Source organism: Electrophorus electricus, chromosome 19 (assembly GCF_013358815.1).
Source record: "Electrophorus electricus isolate fEleEle1 chromosome 19, fEleEle1.pri, whole genome shotgun sequence".
Classification (NCBI taxonomy): domain Eukaryota; kingdom Metazoa; phylum Chordata; class Actinopteri; order Gymnotiformes; family Gymnotidae; genus Electrophorus; species Electrophorus electricus.
In genome coordinates, this window is record NC_049553.1 from 742,112 (window position 1) to 758,809 (window position 16,698).

Below are 16,698 nucleotides of genomic sequence, written 5' to 3' on the forward strand. Positions count from 1 at the left end.
TGTGACTACTGTGACTACTGTGCTGCTGTATTACTGTGACTACTGTGACTACTGTACTGCTGTAATACTGTGACTACTGTGACTACTGTACTGCTGTATTACTGTGACTACTGTGCTGCTGTAATACTGTGACTACTGTACTACTGTGCTGCTGTATTACTGTGACTACTGTGACTACTGTACTGCTGTAATACTGTGACTACTGTGCTGCTGTAATACTGTGACTACTGTGACTACTGTACTGCTGTAATACTGTGACTACTGTGACTACTGTGCTGCTGTAATACTGTGACTACTGTGCTGCTGTAATACTGTGACTACTGTGCTACTGTACTGCTGTAATACTGTGACTACTGTGACTACTGTACTGCTGTAATACTGTGACTACTGTGCTGCTGTAATACTGTGACTACTGTGACTACTGTACTGCTGTATTACTGTGACTACTGTGCTGCTGTAATACTGTGACTACTGTGCTACTGTACTGCTGTAATACTGTGACTACTGTGACTACTGTACTGCTGTATTACTGTGACTACTGTGACTACTGTACTGCTGTATTACTGTGACTACAGTACTGCTGTATTACTGTGACTACTGTGACTACTGTACTGCTGTATTACTGTGACTACAGTACTGCTGTATTACTGTGACTACTGTACTGCTGTATTACTGTGACTATAGTACACAATGTATGCATATATGTAGTGTCATATCCAACTGTAATTGTGCTGATGCTGCATCATGAACTTATTGCACAAATGTTTTTTTTTCTTTATCTTTATTCTTTCTTCCTCTTTTTGGTGAGATGTATGCACATTATTTTTGCCATGTCACTGCCCTCTTTATAAAACAGCGCAGGAGTTCTGCTCAAGGCTTTGTGGCGAAACACAAAGTGGGTCCCAGAGTAAGTCACTGAGCTCCTGTTGTGTTCTGCTGAGCAACAATGAGACTTTCCTGGACACTCTGCATGGGCGTCCTCGTCCTGTTTGTACTCTGCACTGTGTCTGGTGCTGCCAAAGATTCGGTAAGCACTTCCAGCTGCAGGGACCTCTGCTTTTTAACACGTCTGAAATGTCCTGCGCTCTTCTGTCATTGGTGGATTAGTTGATACTGTGAAACTTCAAAGCAGGTGTGTGCTTTTCTCTTGTTTCGGCACAGAAGGATGACTCTGGTCAAACCAAACTGCAAAATGCAAAAACACCAGAGGTGGTTGACTGGATCAATGAAATGGTTAGTGCTTTTTTTTAAAAAAAACAAAACAAAACAGTATTTTGCTGAATTAACTATATGTAAAAAGTACTGGATATGACCCTCAAACTTGATTCAATATATATTTCATTGTATCCCAGGTGCGATAGAGAGTGAAACACAATGTAGAACAATAGTTTCATTATGAACTACAGTGGCTTTTAACCCATTGCAGACAGGATAACTTCTCTATCCCTCTTTATGATCTGTGCCCTCAATAAACACCAACTTCTGGGATTTGAATTATGAGGTTCCTGGAGGGGTTGGCATATTAGCCTTTTCTTTCACTTAACTCTAACCATTGTTTCTGTATAAAATATACCACGTTCAGTAAGTTAAGCCATCTTTTTTAGGACTATGTAACACATTAAATGCTCATCATTTCATGGCTGCTCATCTACGTATCTTTTCTGATCTTTAGCCCATGGACACTTCAGGATCAGGATCTGAGGAGATGATAGACTGAAACTCCTCTGAAGTGAGATCTCCCACCACTCTGCACTGTGTGAGTTTCCCTGCTTGGGTGGTTGACTAGAACTGCTAGAAATGACGTGACCAGAGATAACTACACGGAGTCTGGTATAAATCCTACCTTTTCTCCTTCACAGCCAGTGATGTATTTCCTCTGTTTTCTTTAGCCATGAAGCCAGTGTGTTCCTACAAGATGTAGAGGAGGTCAGGTCTGAGGAGCAACCCACAGAACATTCTTTGGATGCCAAGGAAGAGTCTAATTTTGAAAGATCTGTAATCAGTGTTATCTTTAAATAAAGGAAACGTCTATCAATGATAATGCTTATGTTTTTAAAAATGTAGCTTTGTTGGCCATCGTTAATATAATATTTAACAGGAGGGAGAGTATTAATTATCCAACAGCCTTCAGTTACAGCAGTGGTCACACTTCTAGCAATTTCATTTGTCTGAAATTCACCCCTTACATCACAACTGACACTGACATTGTGTGAGGAATGGGAAAGTTCTGGGTAAAAAGTATTTAAAAAAACAAAAACAAACCAAGCAAAAACTGATCCTTGAGATATGCTTTTAATTTGACAGATTACAAAAGAGAAATTAGGCACTGCTTTGTTTTTTCTGTCCACCTGTTTCTGTCCATCTCAAATTAAGATTAAGATATTACACGTCATATTAAATTAATGCCTTAAACATAGAGGAATCCATATCTGTATTGTGGTTATTTAAGGTTTTATTGCATTGAGTGCCAGTCATACAGTAGTTATACATTTTACACATTAAATAAAATACATGAAATAATAAAAACAATAACTGTCTATCAGATAACCACCACTGTTAAGGGACACATATCTTTATTATAAACAAATATTCCACCTCCCAAATGTATTAAGTAATTCTGTGCAGTAGTAAGGCCTTGATCTTATAAAGATGAGCAGGAATTAGAGACAGGGTTGATCCAAGAAGAAGGAACAGAGTAGAAGGAAGAACAACGAGTACATGAAGGAAAATATGGATGAAGATGAGCAGAACCCAAAATAAATCCTATTCCTGCGATATACTGTTCGCCGTCAGGTCATGGCTGGAGCGCCAGCGCCCCCTGGCGGCCGGCTGGGGTAGCTCCTCCTGCCGTGCTGTGTTTTGGCGCCCTGGCGGCGGGCTCGTGTCTCTGGCGTCCTCTCAGGCTAGCGCCATGTCCTCCTCGGACGGCTGCGCCGGCGGTGGGATTCAGGCCTCTCTGCTCAGACTCCATGCCTTTCTGGGAGACACGGAGACAAGAAACGCTGCACTCGTCTGCCATGATATTATTGGGGATTTGGGGCAGGAATGTGTGGTAACAAAGCGCGAGAATGAGCTGAGTAAGTCGCTAGCGGGAAGCTAAGTAGCCTCGCTGAGGGAGAGTTTAGCGGCTCAGGTGGAAATGAAGGCAGTTAACCAAATAACTCCGTGTTTTACAACTTATTCTGGAGTCAACTCGCTACATGTCTTTGTTTAGTTTATAAATGTCTAGCTCATTTACTGGTCACTGTTAAGTTCATGTTCATTTGCTGGAATAGTGAGATAAACACTCCAAAGACCAAACTTGTTTTGACATCGAGACAGCCAGCAGTGTCTCCTGGTTGAATCTGAGATTTGAACATGACTGGAAGTGCAGACAGATGTTGAATGATTGTATTATCGTGTTCCCACACAGCCTTCTAGACTAATGAATATGATACAATAGTTTTTCAGACATCCCTGTTGTTTGCTAAAGAGACGGGTCTTCTGAACTTCCTACGAAAGTCCTTGCCTAATGAAGAGGTGAGATCTTTCCAAACAAGCCCTTCATTTGTCGTGGTGGTGTTTCAAAATTGTACTTATTTTAATACCGTGCCTGTATATGAACTTTTGATTTTCCTTACAGCTACGGGATGTGAGGGTGGACATTCTCAATCTGTTAACCACGTTCCTGCAGAGAATGTCAGTCAGTGTTAAAGGATGGGAGAAGAACTACGCCAACGATCTGAAAGTTGGTCTGATTTAACCCGTTCTGCTGGAAGTAGAAGCAGGCGCTTTACTGCATGAAAACTAGCCTTTTATGGTCAGTCTTTTTCTTTCAAATGCCGTTTCTATGCCGTCTGACTGTTTTTTTTTTTCCACAGGACACTTGTCTTGTCGTCTACACAAAGGACAAAGCTGCGAAATGCAGAGGTCCTACTTTAGAGCTGCTTATCAAGGCAAGGCCTGCACCTGTTCTCATTACTCTTTTTTGTTGTTGTTTGTTTAAAAAAAAAAGTTTATTCCTGTTTTTGCCTTTTAAAAAAAATCTATGAATGCCAGATATGTTTTGGTTTGTGGTTTTTTTGCCAAAAATAACAACGTTAATATTTAAAAAATATCACTAGGTACTGTATCTAGTCAAGGATACTAGCGTGACTCAAGACTTCAAAATTGGGGACATGTTCAACAAATTTTATGGCGAGTTGGGTCAGAAAAATAAGATACCCGATACAGGCAAGTTAAATCCAATATTAATGTACAGTATAAACATAAGAGCTCTACAATACTCTTCTAGTCCCACAGACCTATGAACCATGTTGTGGCGTTGCTTCCGTAGTGCTGGGCAACATCTACGAACTTCTGGGGGTCTTGGGTGAGGTTCATCCCAGCGCAATGGTCAGTAACTCAGACAAGCTGTATAAGGCCTATCTGGGGGAGCTGAAAGGGCAGGTAACGGAGCTGCACTGAACAGGCCCTAACTCTGCCCTCAGAGGAGGGTTAGCTTCTCTGTTTACGTGTTGATCTCCTCCAGATGACGTCTACCACCAAGGAGCCCAAACTTCAAGTAGTCGCTGGCTGCCTGAGGGGGATCACAGCGCTGATGGTGAACTTTACCAAATCCATGGAGGAAGGTGTGTGCACGTGCACATGCTGTATATGAGGAGGTCAGATGTTGCTTTTGATCTAACCTTGCATCTTTTGTTTAAAACCAGACCCGGATACCTCAGAGGAGATCTTTGACTACGCACTGAAGGCCATCTGCCCGCAGGTGAGTGCAGAACCCTAGCGCTTCTGTTTACGGTGACTCCTTTGCTTCCATGACTGCATGTACAGCAGGCGGCTCTCACTGAACCTTTATGTGCTCTCTCTCCAGACCGAGATGAAGCGCTATGCTGTCCCCTTTGGTAAGAGCTCACTTGTGTTTTTGAAGAAGTGTGTGTTTAAAGGGCGATATTTGCTCTGTGTTCTGTCTGTGCTGAGTGTAGTTGTGTGCTCTGCTTCCTGGCAGCTGGGCTTAGACTGTTTGCAAAGCACGCGAGCCAGTTCAGCAGCTGCCTCATGGACCACTGCAGGACCCTGTTTGAGGTCATGTCCAAACTGTGTGGGCATATCAATGTTGAAATGAGGAAGACCAGCTACAAAGCTCTAGAAGCTTTCCTCAAACAGGTGACGGGTCGGCTGCTTTGGTTTCTGTCTTTAAACGATCAATGCTTTTGACCATTTTTAGCTTTGCTTGAAGTCCTTCACGATATAGACAAAATGTATTGCCATTATACTGCTACATATTGTGGTTGTAATATGCTTTGTGATAAAATTAAAACAAACTAGTCAACACTTAATGTGTCACGTTTAAAGACTAACAGAACAAATACACACATTTGTGAGTGGTTAGAGGGATAATTTGTATACTCTCTGATATCAGCATTGCGAAGGTCAGTATAGTGACGATGATTGAGAGGATGTATTGTGCGCTCTGTCCCCTTGTCTTCTCATCCACCCGTAGGTTTCCATGCATGTGGCTGGGGATGTCAAGCAGCACCAGGGCAAGATGAAGTTCTTCATGCAGAAATTTTGTTCTATTATCAGAACAATGGACTCCACCAACAAAGAGCTCTCCATTGCCATTAGAGGATATGGACTTTTTGCTGCAGTGCGTCTTTTCTGTTAAATTTTTTAAGCCGTTGTTTAAAATGTTTAATAAATAACAGTACCATTTGACCCTCAACTTTAAAGTTTGATTTCAGTTTGATTCTTAACTTAAGATGGACTAACCCTCTGTTTCCCTGTGCTGTTGTAGCCCTGCAAGGCGGTGTGTCCTCAGGACGTGGACCTGATGTACACTGAGCTCATCCAGCGCTGTAAGCAGATGTACCTGACTGAGTCGGACCGGGATGATGATAATGTCTACCAGCTGCCTAGCTTCCTTGACTCCATCGCTAGTGTTCTGATGCAGCTGGACAGGGTATAAAAGCTTTTTGGCATACATTGTTATCTAGGGTGAGCCACTGTTTTGTTGACTGCTCGGTTCAGTCATCTCCTCACAAGAGTTTTGCTGTGTGTGTGTGTGTGTGTGTGTGTGTGTGTGTGTGTGTGTGTGTGTGTGCGCGTCAGATTCCTGAAGTGTACACTTCTGTGCTGGAGCGCCTCCTGGTGGTCCAGATCGACACTTTCCCCCAGTACAGCCAGAGGATGCAGTACGCCACCTGCCGCTCTATCATCAAGGTCCTCGTTGCCATGGCAGCCAGGGGCCCAGTGTTCTGGAGCTTTACCAGCTCTGTGGGTAAGTTTCTGTTCAAAGCTTTGATGTAATGATTGTAGCACACCAACGGTTTGTAGACTGTTACCAACGGTCACGCTTGTATCTGTTTGTCTCCAGTTCACCAAGGCTTAATTCGAGTGTGCTCAAAACCAGTTGTCCAATTTGAGGTAACTTTGTTGGGTATTTATTCTGCAGTGTAAGATGCTATATTACAGTTTGTCAGATCTCGGCAGATCTAGTAATAGTTAGTCTCGCTGCTACATTTTGTAACTAAATTGCAAAATTACATTTTAGAGCTTCCTAGGGTCACGTCTGTAACTGTGTGCACTGGGATGAAATGGTGCTCCGTGTATGTGTATCTTCAGGAGGAGAGCAGTCTTCAGGGCAGCTCTACGACTGAAGAGACTGCAGAACCTGCACTGGTTCGCACTGGGAAATGGAAGGTTCCATCTTCCAGGGATTACCTGGACCTCTTCAAAGGGCTTCTGGACTGTGAAAATATGAAGGTGAGTACGTTGACATTTTGATATTAAACATGATTTTTCACTTCGCCCATGGCTCTCTTGTAAAAATCCAATTGAAATTGAAAAGGATTAGTGTCAACAGAAACCTGTTGTCATATTAAGTGGTGTGACTGACTCCCATCTCTTAAGCCTGAATATTTAAAATGTTGCTCTCTAATCTAGGACACTGGGTTTCTTGAAGGATCTCTGGTAACTACAAACTCCAGCCTGAAAGCTCTGAACAGACTCCTCTACGATGCCCTGGTGCAGTCCATCATGAAGATAGTGGAGAAGCTCGATCTATCTGTGGAGAAGGTGAACGCAGAAGAGGAGGTAGAGTTGGAGTCCAGGATGGACCAAATCACTTGAGCAACAGGGCTCCTTACGTCTCAAAAGTAGTAATTCCACCAATTATTTATTTATTTTGTTAAAATGCAAGATGAACTTCTGTAAGTCATTTTGGACTTGACCATCCACCAAATGCTGTAAATGTGAATTTAAGATTGCTGACAATTCCTGTTCTTGTAGGAAAATGAGGAAAACTTGTTGGAAAGCCTGCTTGTGAGCAGGCCTGTGATGGGATGTGCTGTGGTCTTGTTTCATCTCTTCCTCAGGGAAAGGGTGACCTGGGCTTGGCCCTGACACCCTCTTCTGACCCCACTGCTAACCTGATGCCTAACAGGCCCAAAGATTTCACTGCCTTTGTCAATCTGGTGGACTTCTGCAGGTATTATTGTCCAGTCTTGTGCTCTGCTTAGACAACTCCTAAACCCTCAGAGAACGAACACACACACACACACACACACACATCTACACCACGTTGACATTAACTGCTGGAAATTCCGTCAGTCTGATTATCTGATGCTACAAATCCAGAATGCTCTGCACCCTCGTTGGTGGGTTGGTACACATACGGCTGTGTGACCAGACCCAGAGCTTTCTTAGTTGGAACTGACCACCAAGTTGGTTGCTTTTTGAGCAGTGTTTATATTTCTGTTTTTTTCTGTTTTAAATTTATTTTTATATTGTTAAATTTTAGTTTGGTATAGATGTTCAAGTGCTGTAGCAGTGCAATATTGCCCACTGCGAGTATTTGCAGAATTTTGGTTGACTTAGATTTGTGTGGTTTTACAGTGAGCTGTTGCCATCAAAGAACCCTGAGTATATTGCCCAGTGGATGTACCCTCTGTGCCATGAGCTCATACTGCGGTCCATACGCTTCCCCCTCGTCAGCGGCTTCTATAAGCTTCTCTCTCTCTCCATGGCCATTGCCAAGAAGATCAGCTACTTTCAGGTAAAGTCTGTGGTGGCTCTCTGGGGCCCTAAAGCATTCTTTGCATATAACGATTTCCGTAAATCTGTTGCGCTGCTGTAGGGTTTGATGTAGCCCGTAGTCAGTAGGCTTTAAATGTTCGTCTCAAATTGAAGAATTGACCTTTACCTTGTTGTTCCACAGGGCAAACACGCCGATGAAGATTCCCCAGCTGGGAATGCCTGTTTCGCACTCATCTCAAAGTTTGGGAAGGAGGTAGCATACGTCCCGTTCCTTCTTCTGCTTATGAGTGAATGAGTGTGAATGAAAAGACCCAAAGAGAGGTTTCGCTGCCTTTTGGGAAGTCTCCAAGAATTAGAATTGGGAAATCACTGATCTAATTGAGCTTGCGAAAATGACGACATGTAGTGTTGAATGCGCCGGTGCTTCCCACAGGTATGTGTCCGTATTAAACAGTACAAAGACGAGCTTCTGGCGGCGTGCCTGATGTTTGTGCTGTCCCTGCACCCTGACATGGTCGCTCTGGATGTCAAAGCATATGTGCCCGCACTACAGGTTAGTCCAGACCACATTCCTTCACCTCTCAGCAGGAGCAGTCTGTTGCTAATTCCTTCAGTGGTGAAAAGCTATAGGTTAATGTTCAGGTGAATATCCGCTGATGTCGGCACCTTTTCTCGATCGCGACCTGAAAATGTTCTTTAGTTCATCGAAATTTCAAGAGTGGGTGCGCCTGAGTGGTAGACTGCCACTCCGGGTTGTGTCCAGTTTCTCGGTTAACCCCTCCTGCAGCTGTGCGGTGCTGACTGGGCACGCAACCTGTTCCCGCTGCCCTTCAGGCTGCCCTGCGGCTGGGCCTGAGCCATGCTCCGCTGGCGACCGCCGCGCTGGACGCCCTGGAGTCCTGGTCCGCCCGCATCCCGCCCTCCGTCATCCAGCCCCACTACGCAGACATCCTGCCCCACCTGGATGGCTACCTCAAAACAGCCGCCAGCACCGGTGAGGACGCCCTCGCCCACTTGCGGCGGGTGGACGTCTAGTTCTCTCTCTCTCTCTCTCTCTCTCTCTCTCTCCCCCCCAAAATGCACAGGCTGAGCAACATTTTTGCATATTTACAGATAATTTTCAGGTAGTTCTAAACAAATAATCAGATTGCTACTCCCAATTTAGTTCTTTGCATTTTTCTTGGTTAAATTTACTTCATTAACGAACTTGATCTTGGTTTGCTGTTCTTTTAACGTCTTGTCGTCAGATAAAGCTGAGAGCAGTATGAACGTGACCTTCGTCTCAGTGGGCACTGAAAAGGGCTACGGCAGAGTGATGATGAGACTCCTGAAAAAGTCCAGAGGCCTGCCTATGGTAAGACAACCGGGCGCTCTACTCCCGACGCACGCGCATTACACTCCTGCTCAGAACCCGTTCTGTAGCTCACTGTGTTTAAGTTTCATTAGTTGCAATAGATCATGTTTTCCTGAGCACTGGGGCACCCCCCGGTGGTAACTTGTGGTGCGGCAGGGGGATGAGTCTCCCATCGCAGCGGTGCGGCGGCAAGTGGTGCAGCTGTTGGGCCGCCTTGGAGGACAGCTCAACAGGAGCCTGGTTACGGGTAAGCCGCCTCAGAAGGGTCGCGGGTGGACGTGGCGTTTAACACAAAAAAGAAAGCATGAGGCTGTTTTGTAAAAAAACGTTAACGTGTGCCAGTTCTTGTTCAATACCGCCCTCGAGGTTCCTCGCACAGTACTGCCATCCCTTTCTGGCGTGTCTAGCCGCACCGTGATGGGTCTTCTTGTTCCAGCCGTATCGGCGGAGGACGCAATGAAGCGCTTCGTCGCCTGGGACAGCGAGAAAAGGCTGAGCTTCGCCGTGCCCTTCAAGGACATCAAGCCCGTCATCTACCTGGACCCCTTCCTGCCAAGAATCACCGAGCTCGCCCTCTCCTCCAGCGACAGGCAAACTAAGGTACGACCTTCAGAAAGATCCGCTTCATTCGTGCCTGGGACGCGGCTGTACCTCCGTGGCGTCGGTCGAGCTGTGCGCCCGTACGGACGTGCAACTGCGGAAGTTTAGTGGAACTGGGTGGCGCCGCCCGGCGCTGACGTGAGCTTCTCCCGGGTGCAGGTGGCAGCGTGCGAGCTGCTCCACAGCGTGGTGGTGTACACGGTGGGCAAAGGTGCTCAGATGGCGGAGGCGGAGAAGGCCACGCCGCCCATGTACAACCTGCACAAGCGAGTCTTCCCCGTGCTGCTGCGGCTGGCCTGCGACGTGGACCAGGTCTGCACCGACAGTCGCTCACGTCCTGCCCCAGGCATGCAGGAGTGGGTCATTAATGCTCCCCTGCCAAGCTGACGGGATGGTCTTAGTTTGAACGATGAGTTTCTAACTACAGTCCGTCCGTGTGCTGTCTGCGTGTCAGGTGCCGAGGCAGCTCTTCGAGCCTCTGGTGATGCAGCTGATCCACTGGTTCACCAACAACAAAAAGTTTGAGAGTCAGGACACGGTGGCCGTGCTGGAAGCCATTTTGGTAAGTATTTCTACCTTTTGCTGCAATGTTTACAACAAAGCTGTCTCACTGCACCACCTTCCTTCTAGGCCTCAGGCATGTAATTACAGGTTCTTCACATCTTTCAATGTCTGTTACGACCTCTTTCCAACAGGCTGAGGGTCTTTAATCCAGGTCTTTAATCTAGATATTCCCACAATATTGTGCTATTCCAGAAAAAAGCACAAACAAAAACATCTCCCTCTCTCCTATAAACAGGAGAAAAGGAAAACAGGAAACCAAATGGCCCTCACGTCTCTGCTTGATGTGACCAGAGAAACTAGTAATGCAAATTAATTTAGCACAAACTGCTACAATCTCTATTGGGCTTCTCTGTCTCACTGGTGGCTCAGTCCCAAACACAGAAAAATAGTAACACTGTAAAATGAGCAGCGTAACGATCTGAAACATTTCAAAGTGAGACTCAGCAGCCGGCGTGGTCCATGTGGCATCGGAACACCCCGGCCCGCGTGCTCTGCGGGGCAGGCTCCTCCAAACACGATCCGACCGCCACATGCAACAAATAAACTACACATCAGATGTATCTCCATGCAAGTGCGTCTCGGCACCAGCACACCACCAAACGAACCACTGGGGCGCAACACTGGCTTCATATTTCACTGCGAGTGATATACGTCCATGGACATGAGCAAAAGCCTAAAGCAAATCAGAACTCCACACGTAACGTAACGGTCTGTGCTTGAATGGATGAGCTGTTTGACGTAGACGAATTTTTGTTTGTTGTCGAGTCGGTGTCCTGTTTAGGCAGGTCAGGTCTACCATGTTTTCCTGAAGGGGAAAATAAAGCAAGTGTAAAGTAAGATATTTATGAACATATTAGTCTTAGTTAATAGAATATTGGGCTTTTATCATGATATATTAGACTTGTAGTATATTAGTCGTTCTAATAACTCAGCTGTGATCTTTTTCTTTAACTCTAGGATGGAGTGGTGGACCCTCTGGACAGCGTCCTGAGGGACTTCAGCGGACGCTGCCTCCAAGAGTTTGTGAAATGGTCCATCAAGCAGACCTCCCCCAAGCAGCAGGAGACGAGCCCGGCCAACATCAAGTCCCTGTTCAAGCGTGTCTACAGCCTGGCCCTGCACCCCAACGTCTTCAAGAGGCTGGGAGCTGCACTGGCCTTCAACAGCATCTACAGACACTTCAGGTCTGCTCGCCTCCTGCTCACGGGCTGTGCCATGCTTAGGTGCTGCTGTAGACGTAAGGTGTAATGTTTTGGGTATCGTGAGCAACAAACCTTAGAGTGCATCTGCACTTTCACTGGGAATTGGACCGAGGTTTTCCGTGCATTGAGGGCGAGGCTCATGCTGGACCACAGGGCTTAGCCCAGCAAGGTTCATGCTCGTCTAGCCATAGTGGAAATGTTTGGGTTGACATTGGCGTGTTCAAGTGACTGAGCTGTATCCCTCAGAGAGGAGAGCTCTCTGGTAGAGCAGTTCGTCTTTGAGGTCCTGGTGGTGTTTGTGGAGAGCTTGGCCTTAGCACATTCAGATGAAAAATCCTTAGGTAAGACGCCAACCAACCAGCTCTGGCATTCATCAGTCGAGTTGCCGTGTACGTGGCCTCCATTCTGTTTTCTGCTGGTGTTTTGTGGGCCTCACAGGAACAGTTCAACAGTGCTGCAGTGCCTTGGACCACCTAAAGAGAATAATCAAACACAAGGCCGGTGCCCTTAACCAGCACGCCAAGAGACGCCCGCCCAGGTATGTGGTGGCTAGGAGCCCCTTTGAAAAATGCAAGTAGGTCTCTGCTATTTGCAGAGTACATGGCCAGTTCTAACGCCAGTCCGGCTTTGCGGAGTGGAGGGGTTTCTCTCACTGGCCGTGTTGTCTCCTCCACAGGGGTTTCCCCCCAGGGCAGGCGGTGCGTCTCTGTGACGTGGTCACGTGGCTGCTAGCCCAGTGTGGCCATCCACAGACCGAGTGCCGGCACAAGTGCATGGAGCTCTTCTTTGAGTTCGTCCCTCTTTTACCAGGTAACCGAAACAACGAGGCTTCTGACCTGATGATACCCTGTAGTCATTTTTAGATGCCGTACCGGAGCTTGTCAGGTCCAGCTTTGGGCCTGTGCACCCTATGGTAAGCAGTAACAGGGTCAAACTGTGTTAAAGCATGGGGACTTCACTGGGAGAGTGATACATGGGCCTTATAGTGGAGGGGGAAGGAGGAAATGTCACTTACAGGTTTGTATTAAGCGATGTGGACTTTCAGACTGGCTCCAACTGGCTTTCCTCGCAAGGTACGCCTTCTCCCGCACAGTGGCTGAAGGAGCAGGTGGAACGAGAGGGGCGGAGCTTCCTAATCACGTGCCTGGAGGGAGGAGGGTTGCTGGTCCAGCCCACTCTGAGGGACGTGGGAGCCCCGTTCAGTGTGCGGGCTGCCCTGCAGTGGATGGATCTTCTGCTGGCTGCCCTCGATTGCTACAACACCTTCATCGCTCAGCATCTCATCCAGCCCCAGAGGATTCTGGGTGAGTCTGACTGGGCATGCTCACCAGCCCAGATGAAGGATATATTGGTACCTGGGTCTTAATGTGGGAAAACCTTAATCAAATGGGACTTTTGCTACTGAAAATATACTGCACTTGTTTCTCACAAAAAAAAAAACAAAAAAAATGGATGTGCCAAATATGACCACAGAACTCCCTGATTACTATTTCAAGAAAGGCAGAACTCTTAAGATTTTGCAAATGCAAGCATCCGTCTGTCTTTACCAGACTCTGGCGAGAAGTCCAGCTTCCTGCCAGCCATCCGCTTCTTCCTGACCGAACTGGCCAGCGAGGACCTGAAGGCGGCTAGAGCCTGCTTCAAGGTGGCCGACTCTGTTCGGCCTCACTTCAGCCCTCGCGAGAGAGAGCTCTACAGCTACAGCAAGTGCACCATCATCGTGCGCTTGCTGGAGTTCTCCATCATGGTACTGTCCAAACACCAGGAGGACCTGTGGACGGTAAGACGGTCCCGTGCGTTTCTCCATCTCACGTGCTCGTTGGGGTCCTCGAAAACCCCCGGCGACGTTCTGAAAACCCCGTTGTCTTTTCAGCTGCTGGAGCAGGACCTGTTCAATGCCTCCTTCTTCGCACTGGTCAGCACCACTGTGTGCGAGCCCTCTTCTGTCGGCTTCAACACAGCCGACCTGGAGGTGATGACCAGGCTGCCGGAGGTGTGTGTGGCCCTGCTGAAGGCCCTGGCAGCAACACCCTACAGGACCCAACTGGAGAGCAACATTAGGAAGAAGATAACTGTTCAATGGTGTGATGATGATTACAGTACTACGACTGTTAATTTATATTCCTTATACTAATGTTACTAATATTACTTACAATATAGTATTTAGTACTAATAACATTTAATATTTTTTGTTTATTTAATGTAAAAAATACTATGTATTGGAGTCGGTTTATGTAAAACTATATTTTTAGATTTTGTTTACTGTTTTGCTGTTATGTTAGCTGTGGGAAGTTTAATAATTACAGGCTTTGCAAGTCTCTGTTAATGTAATTTCTTGGTTTTCTTATTGGGTGATTTAAAAGCATCAGTACGGGTGTTTTCTCTAAGCAGATGGTATTTGCCTTGCATGTGTATTTTGTGCACCCTTGCCAGTGTGGAGGAGCTGTTTGCTGTGGATCTGTATGACCCCGAGACTCGAGATGGTCATGCCAAGCTGGAGCTGCTGCTGTCAGCCTGCACCCAGCTCCACAACTCTGGCTTTCTTACCTCCATCCTGCACAGCAAGGTGGCCCACTGCAGACGCCCATCTGACTTTAGCTCGGCTAGTGCTTCTGTTCTGAGGCGTGCGTGTAACCAGGGTGTGGGCCATTCTTCACACAGGACACGGCCTTCAGTGGCTCCCTGGGTTCAAGGCTTCTCATGGCCGTGTATAAAGGCATTGCCCCTGGGGAGGACCGGACGTCCCTCCCGTCCATGGACATTAGTAGCAGGAAGTTGGCCAATGGGCTAGTGCAGTTGTCTTTCTCGCTGGGTGACCAGGTGAGTAAATTAGACATCTTATAATGACCATACTTTTTTTTGTGTGTGTGTGTGTGTCAAGAAGATTTTGTTATATCCCTGTGTAACTGACGGTGCACGAGGGAAATCGCTTGTTTGTTCACTTCTGACCTCCTCCGTGCAGACCGAGCAGCTGGTAGGCCTGCTGCTCAACTCTGTGGCCCTGTCGGCACCGCTCTCGGGCAGCCTGAACCCGCGCGTCCTCAGCTTCTCCCACGGCGAGTACTTCTACAGCCTGTTCCAGGGCGTGGTCAACGCAGAGCTCCTGTACAGGCTGGACCACGCTGTGCCCCTGCTGCTGACAGCCGCCGGCCAGAACTCCAGCATGGTGAGCCCCCCCCCAGTCTCACTGTACGGGGCCGGGAGGAAAGGGCCGAAGGGTTAACGAGCATAAGTGGGGACTGGGGTGTGTATTGAAGAGCTGTGTAATGAGTGCTCTTGATTGGTAAGATATGAGGTTATAGCTCTCTAGGTACAGATTCAATAGTAGAATGTTTATCGGTTGATTGTGTGCTGCATTGCCACTATATTGTGTTGGTGACAGCAGGTCACGATATGCTCCTAGTGTTTATAAGGAGAAAACATTAGAAGGAAATGTGAGCAGTTTCAGATATTTTAAATAACCCACAGTGAGTGTAAAAACGTGTGTGCGCGCGCTTTTACTCAGGGAGTGCGTGTGTGTGCCTTTACTCAGGTCAGCATTCTGCTCAATGGCATGTTGGACCACAGCTTCCGTGAGCGGTCTGTCAGGAAGACCCAAGGCTCGCGATTGGCTGAGCAAGTCCTCAAAGGGTGGGACCTTCTGAAACCATGGTGGCAAAGCCCCACCTCCTCACCAGACAGCAAAACCTCAACCCTCACCCTGCTTTCCAAAGTCCTGCAGGTAGCACAAATGCTTCAGTGCCCCACAAACCCGTAACGAGACGTAGAACGTGTGAGGCACAGACCTGCCAAGTTGGTGGCGATTTCTCTACTTCTCAGTGTTAAGTGCAGTTCTTTACATGTTGGCCACAGATCGACTCCTCCGTGTGCACAAACACCAGCCACTCAGCCTTCCAGGCGGTCCTTACAACCTTCACCACTCTCATCACGGATCACATGCTGCCCTTGAATCTAAAGGTAATGTTAGTAAACAAAATGTTGAACATTTAAGAACTAAAGATCCCCATGCACATCTATTGCAGTGAAGTTTCCTTTTCTGCACCGCACAGAGCCAGGCGCTGATCACGTTGCCCTTCTTCACTACGTTACCCAGTGGCCCTCGGGAGGCACTGCAGAGGGCTCTGGAGGCTCTGGTGGCTGACCATTTCCCCATGCAGTCGGACGAGTTTCCTCGTGGCTCGCTGCAGTGTAACAATTACATGGACTGTATCCGTAAGGTGAAGGGCGTTCACAGTAATCCCTCTCAAACTTTCTTCGTTTCTGCTATGTATCCTCATGGAATTTTAGCATTTAAAAATTGTTGCTGGTTATAATGCGAATAAATAGGAAAGTGATTTGATATTGTAATAATAACAGTGGCACATGCTAGAACCCTGAAACCCTTTTCATTTTGCATATACATCCTTGGAACTTTGGTTAGGTTTTTTTTAGTAACTGGTCTCAGTCATTACCAGTCGTTCTTTGTTTTTGTTTTTGTTTTTCTTCTACAAGTAGAAGAGCATTCTAGGTATTTAACCAGGTAATGTTGACTGGGGTCAGTTTTTAGATGCCCTGGAGCTATCCCAGAGTCCCCTTCTGCTAAGGCTGCTGGCTAAAGTCCTGTGTCGTGACAAAAAGCACATCATGGAGGAGCGCTTTCAGATGTGCTTCCAGCGAATCGCTCGACAGTAAGGCCAAGGAACATGTCCCGTATTTGTGTATGCTTAGGTGAGTTCCTGTATTTCAGGCTGACTCCTCTCTAACAGGTCGAGGTGTGAGGATCAGGTTCTCCTCCTCTGCACAGTCCACCAGATGATCCAGGACCGAGACGTTCCCGTGAGCTCCCTCATGGGCCTGCTGGACCGTGTGCTGCTCCCGCTGGCCACTCACTGCAGTCCTAAAGCCCTGGCTCAGTTCTTCATCACTAATGTGGCTGGCATCATGGCCACCCTGCAGGCACGCTTCACTAAAGTGCGTAACGCG

The 16,698-nt window shown here is 47.1% G+C and overlaps 1 protein-coding gene and 1 long non-coding RNA gene across 2 annotated transcripts in view; both read left to right on the forward strand.

The window, feature by feature from the left end:
• The first annotated feature begins 856 nt into the window (after nucleotides 1–856).
• LOC113583199 lies at nucleotides 857–2,041 on the forward strand. The gene is made up of 4 exons (XR_003411239.2): nucleotides 857–1,027; nucleotides 1,162–1,233; nucleotides 1,673–1,756; nucleotides 1,890–2,041. It is a non-coding gene; the product is annotated as an uncharacterized LOC113583199 (long non-coding RNA).
• Nucleotides 2,042–2,877: 836 nt separating this feature from the next.
• prkdc (protein kinase, DNA-activated, catalytic subunit) overlaps nucleotides 2,878–16,698 on the forward strand; it is a 31,532-nt gene continuing 17,711 nt past the window's right edge. The window contains exons 1-41 of the mRNA XM_027019390.2: nucleotides 2,878–3,077; nucleotides 3,443–3,519; nucleotides 3,623–3,727; nucleotides 3,861–3,935; nucleotides 4,104–4,212; nucleotides 4,316–4,428; nucleotides 4,511–4,610; nucleotides 4,692–4,747; nucleotides 4,853–4,883; nucleotides 4,988–5,145; nucleotides 5,483–5,629; nucleotides 5,777–5,941; nucleotides 6,091–6,259; nucleotides 6,356–6,405; nucleotides 6,604–6,744; nucleotides 6,925–7,074; nucleotides 7,356–7,468; nucleotides 7,876–8,035; nucleotides 8,198–8,269; nucleotides 8,450–8,569; nucleotides 8,851–9,010; nucleotides 9,264–9,370; nucleotides 9,527–9,617; nucleotides 9,807–9,970; nucleotides 10,130–10,282; nucleotides 10,425–10,532; nucleotides 11,492–11,718; nucleotides 11,983–12,077; nucleotides 12,175–12,274; nucleotides 12,413–12,546; nucleotides 12,810–13,040; nucleotides 13,287–13,516; nucleotides 13,610–13,818; nucleotides 14,170–14,302; nucleotides 14,398–14,556; nucleotides 14,699–14,902; nucleotides 15,269–15,457; nucleotides 15,589–15,693; nucleotides 15,786–15,953; nucleotides 16,276–16,403; nucleotides 16,482–16,686. Of these exons, the coding sequence (XP_026875191.2) occupies nucleotides 2,912–3,077; nucleotides 3,443–3,519; nucleotides 3,623–3,727; nucleotides 3,861–3,935; nucleotides 4,104–4,212; nucleotides 4,316–4,428; nucleotides 4,511–4,610; nucleotides 4,692–4,747; nucleotides 4,853–4,883; nucleotides 4,988–5,145; nucleotides 5,483–5,629; nucleotides 5,777–5,941; nucleotides 6,091–6,259; nucleotides 6,356–6,405; nucleotides 6,604–6,744; nucleotides 6,925–7,074; nucleotides 7,356–7,468; nucleotides 7,876–8,035; nucleotides 8,198–8,269; nucleotides 8,450–8,569; nucleotides 8,851–9,010; nucleotides 9,264–9,370; nucleotides 9,527–9,617; nucleotides 9,807–9,970; nucleotides 10,130–10,282; nucleotides 10,425–10,532; nucleotides 11,492–11,718; nucleotides 11,983–12,077; nucleotides 12,175–12,274; nucleotides 12,413–12,546; nucleotides 12,810–13,040; nucleotides 13,287–13,516; nucleotides 13,610–13,818; nucleotides 14,170–14,302; nucleotides 14,398–14,556; nucleotides 14,699–14,902; nucleotides 15,269–15,457; nucleotides 15,589–15,693; nucleotides 15,786–15,953; nucleotides 16,276–16,403; nucleotides 16,482–16,686 (5,577 nt within the window). The 5' untranslated portion in view covers nucleotides 2,878–2,911. The remainder of the gene's footprint in view (nucleotides 3,078–3,442; nucleotides 3,520–3,622; nucleotides 3,728–3,860; nucleotides 3,936–4,103; nucleotides 4,213–4,315; nucleotides 4,429–4,510; nucleotides 4,611–4,691; nucleotides 4,748–4,852; nucleotides 4,884–4,987; nucleotides 5,146–5,482; nucleotides 5,630–5,776; nucleotides 5,942–6,090; nucleotides 6,260–6,355; nucleotides 6,406–6,603; nucleotides 6,745–6,924; nucleotides 7,075–7,355; nucleotides 7,469–7,875; nucleotides 8,036–8,197; nucleotides 8,270–8,449; nucleotides 8,570–8,850; nucleotides 9,011–9,263; nucleotides 9,371–9,526; nucleotides 9,618–9,806; nucleotides 9,971–10,129; nucleotides 10,283–10,424; nucleotides 10,533–11,491; nucleotides 11,719–11,982; nucleotides 12,078–12,174; nucleotides 12,275–12,412; nucleotides 12,547–12,809; nucleotides 13,041–13,286; nucleotides 13,517–13,609; nucleotides 13,819–14,169; nucleotides 14,303–14,397; nucleotides 14,557–14,698; nucleotides 14,903–15,268; nucleotides 15,458–15,588; nucleotides 15,694–15,785; nucleotides 15,954–16,275; nucleotides 16,404–16,481; nucleotides 16,687–16,698) is intronic.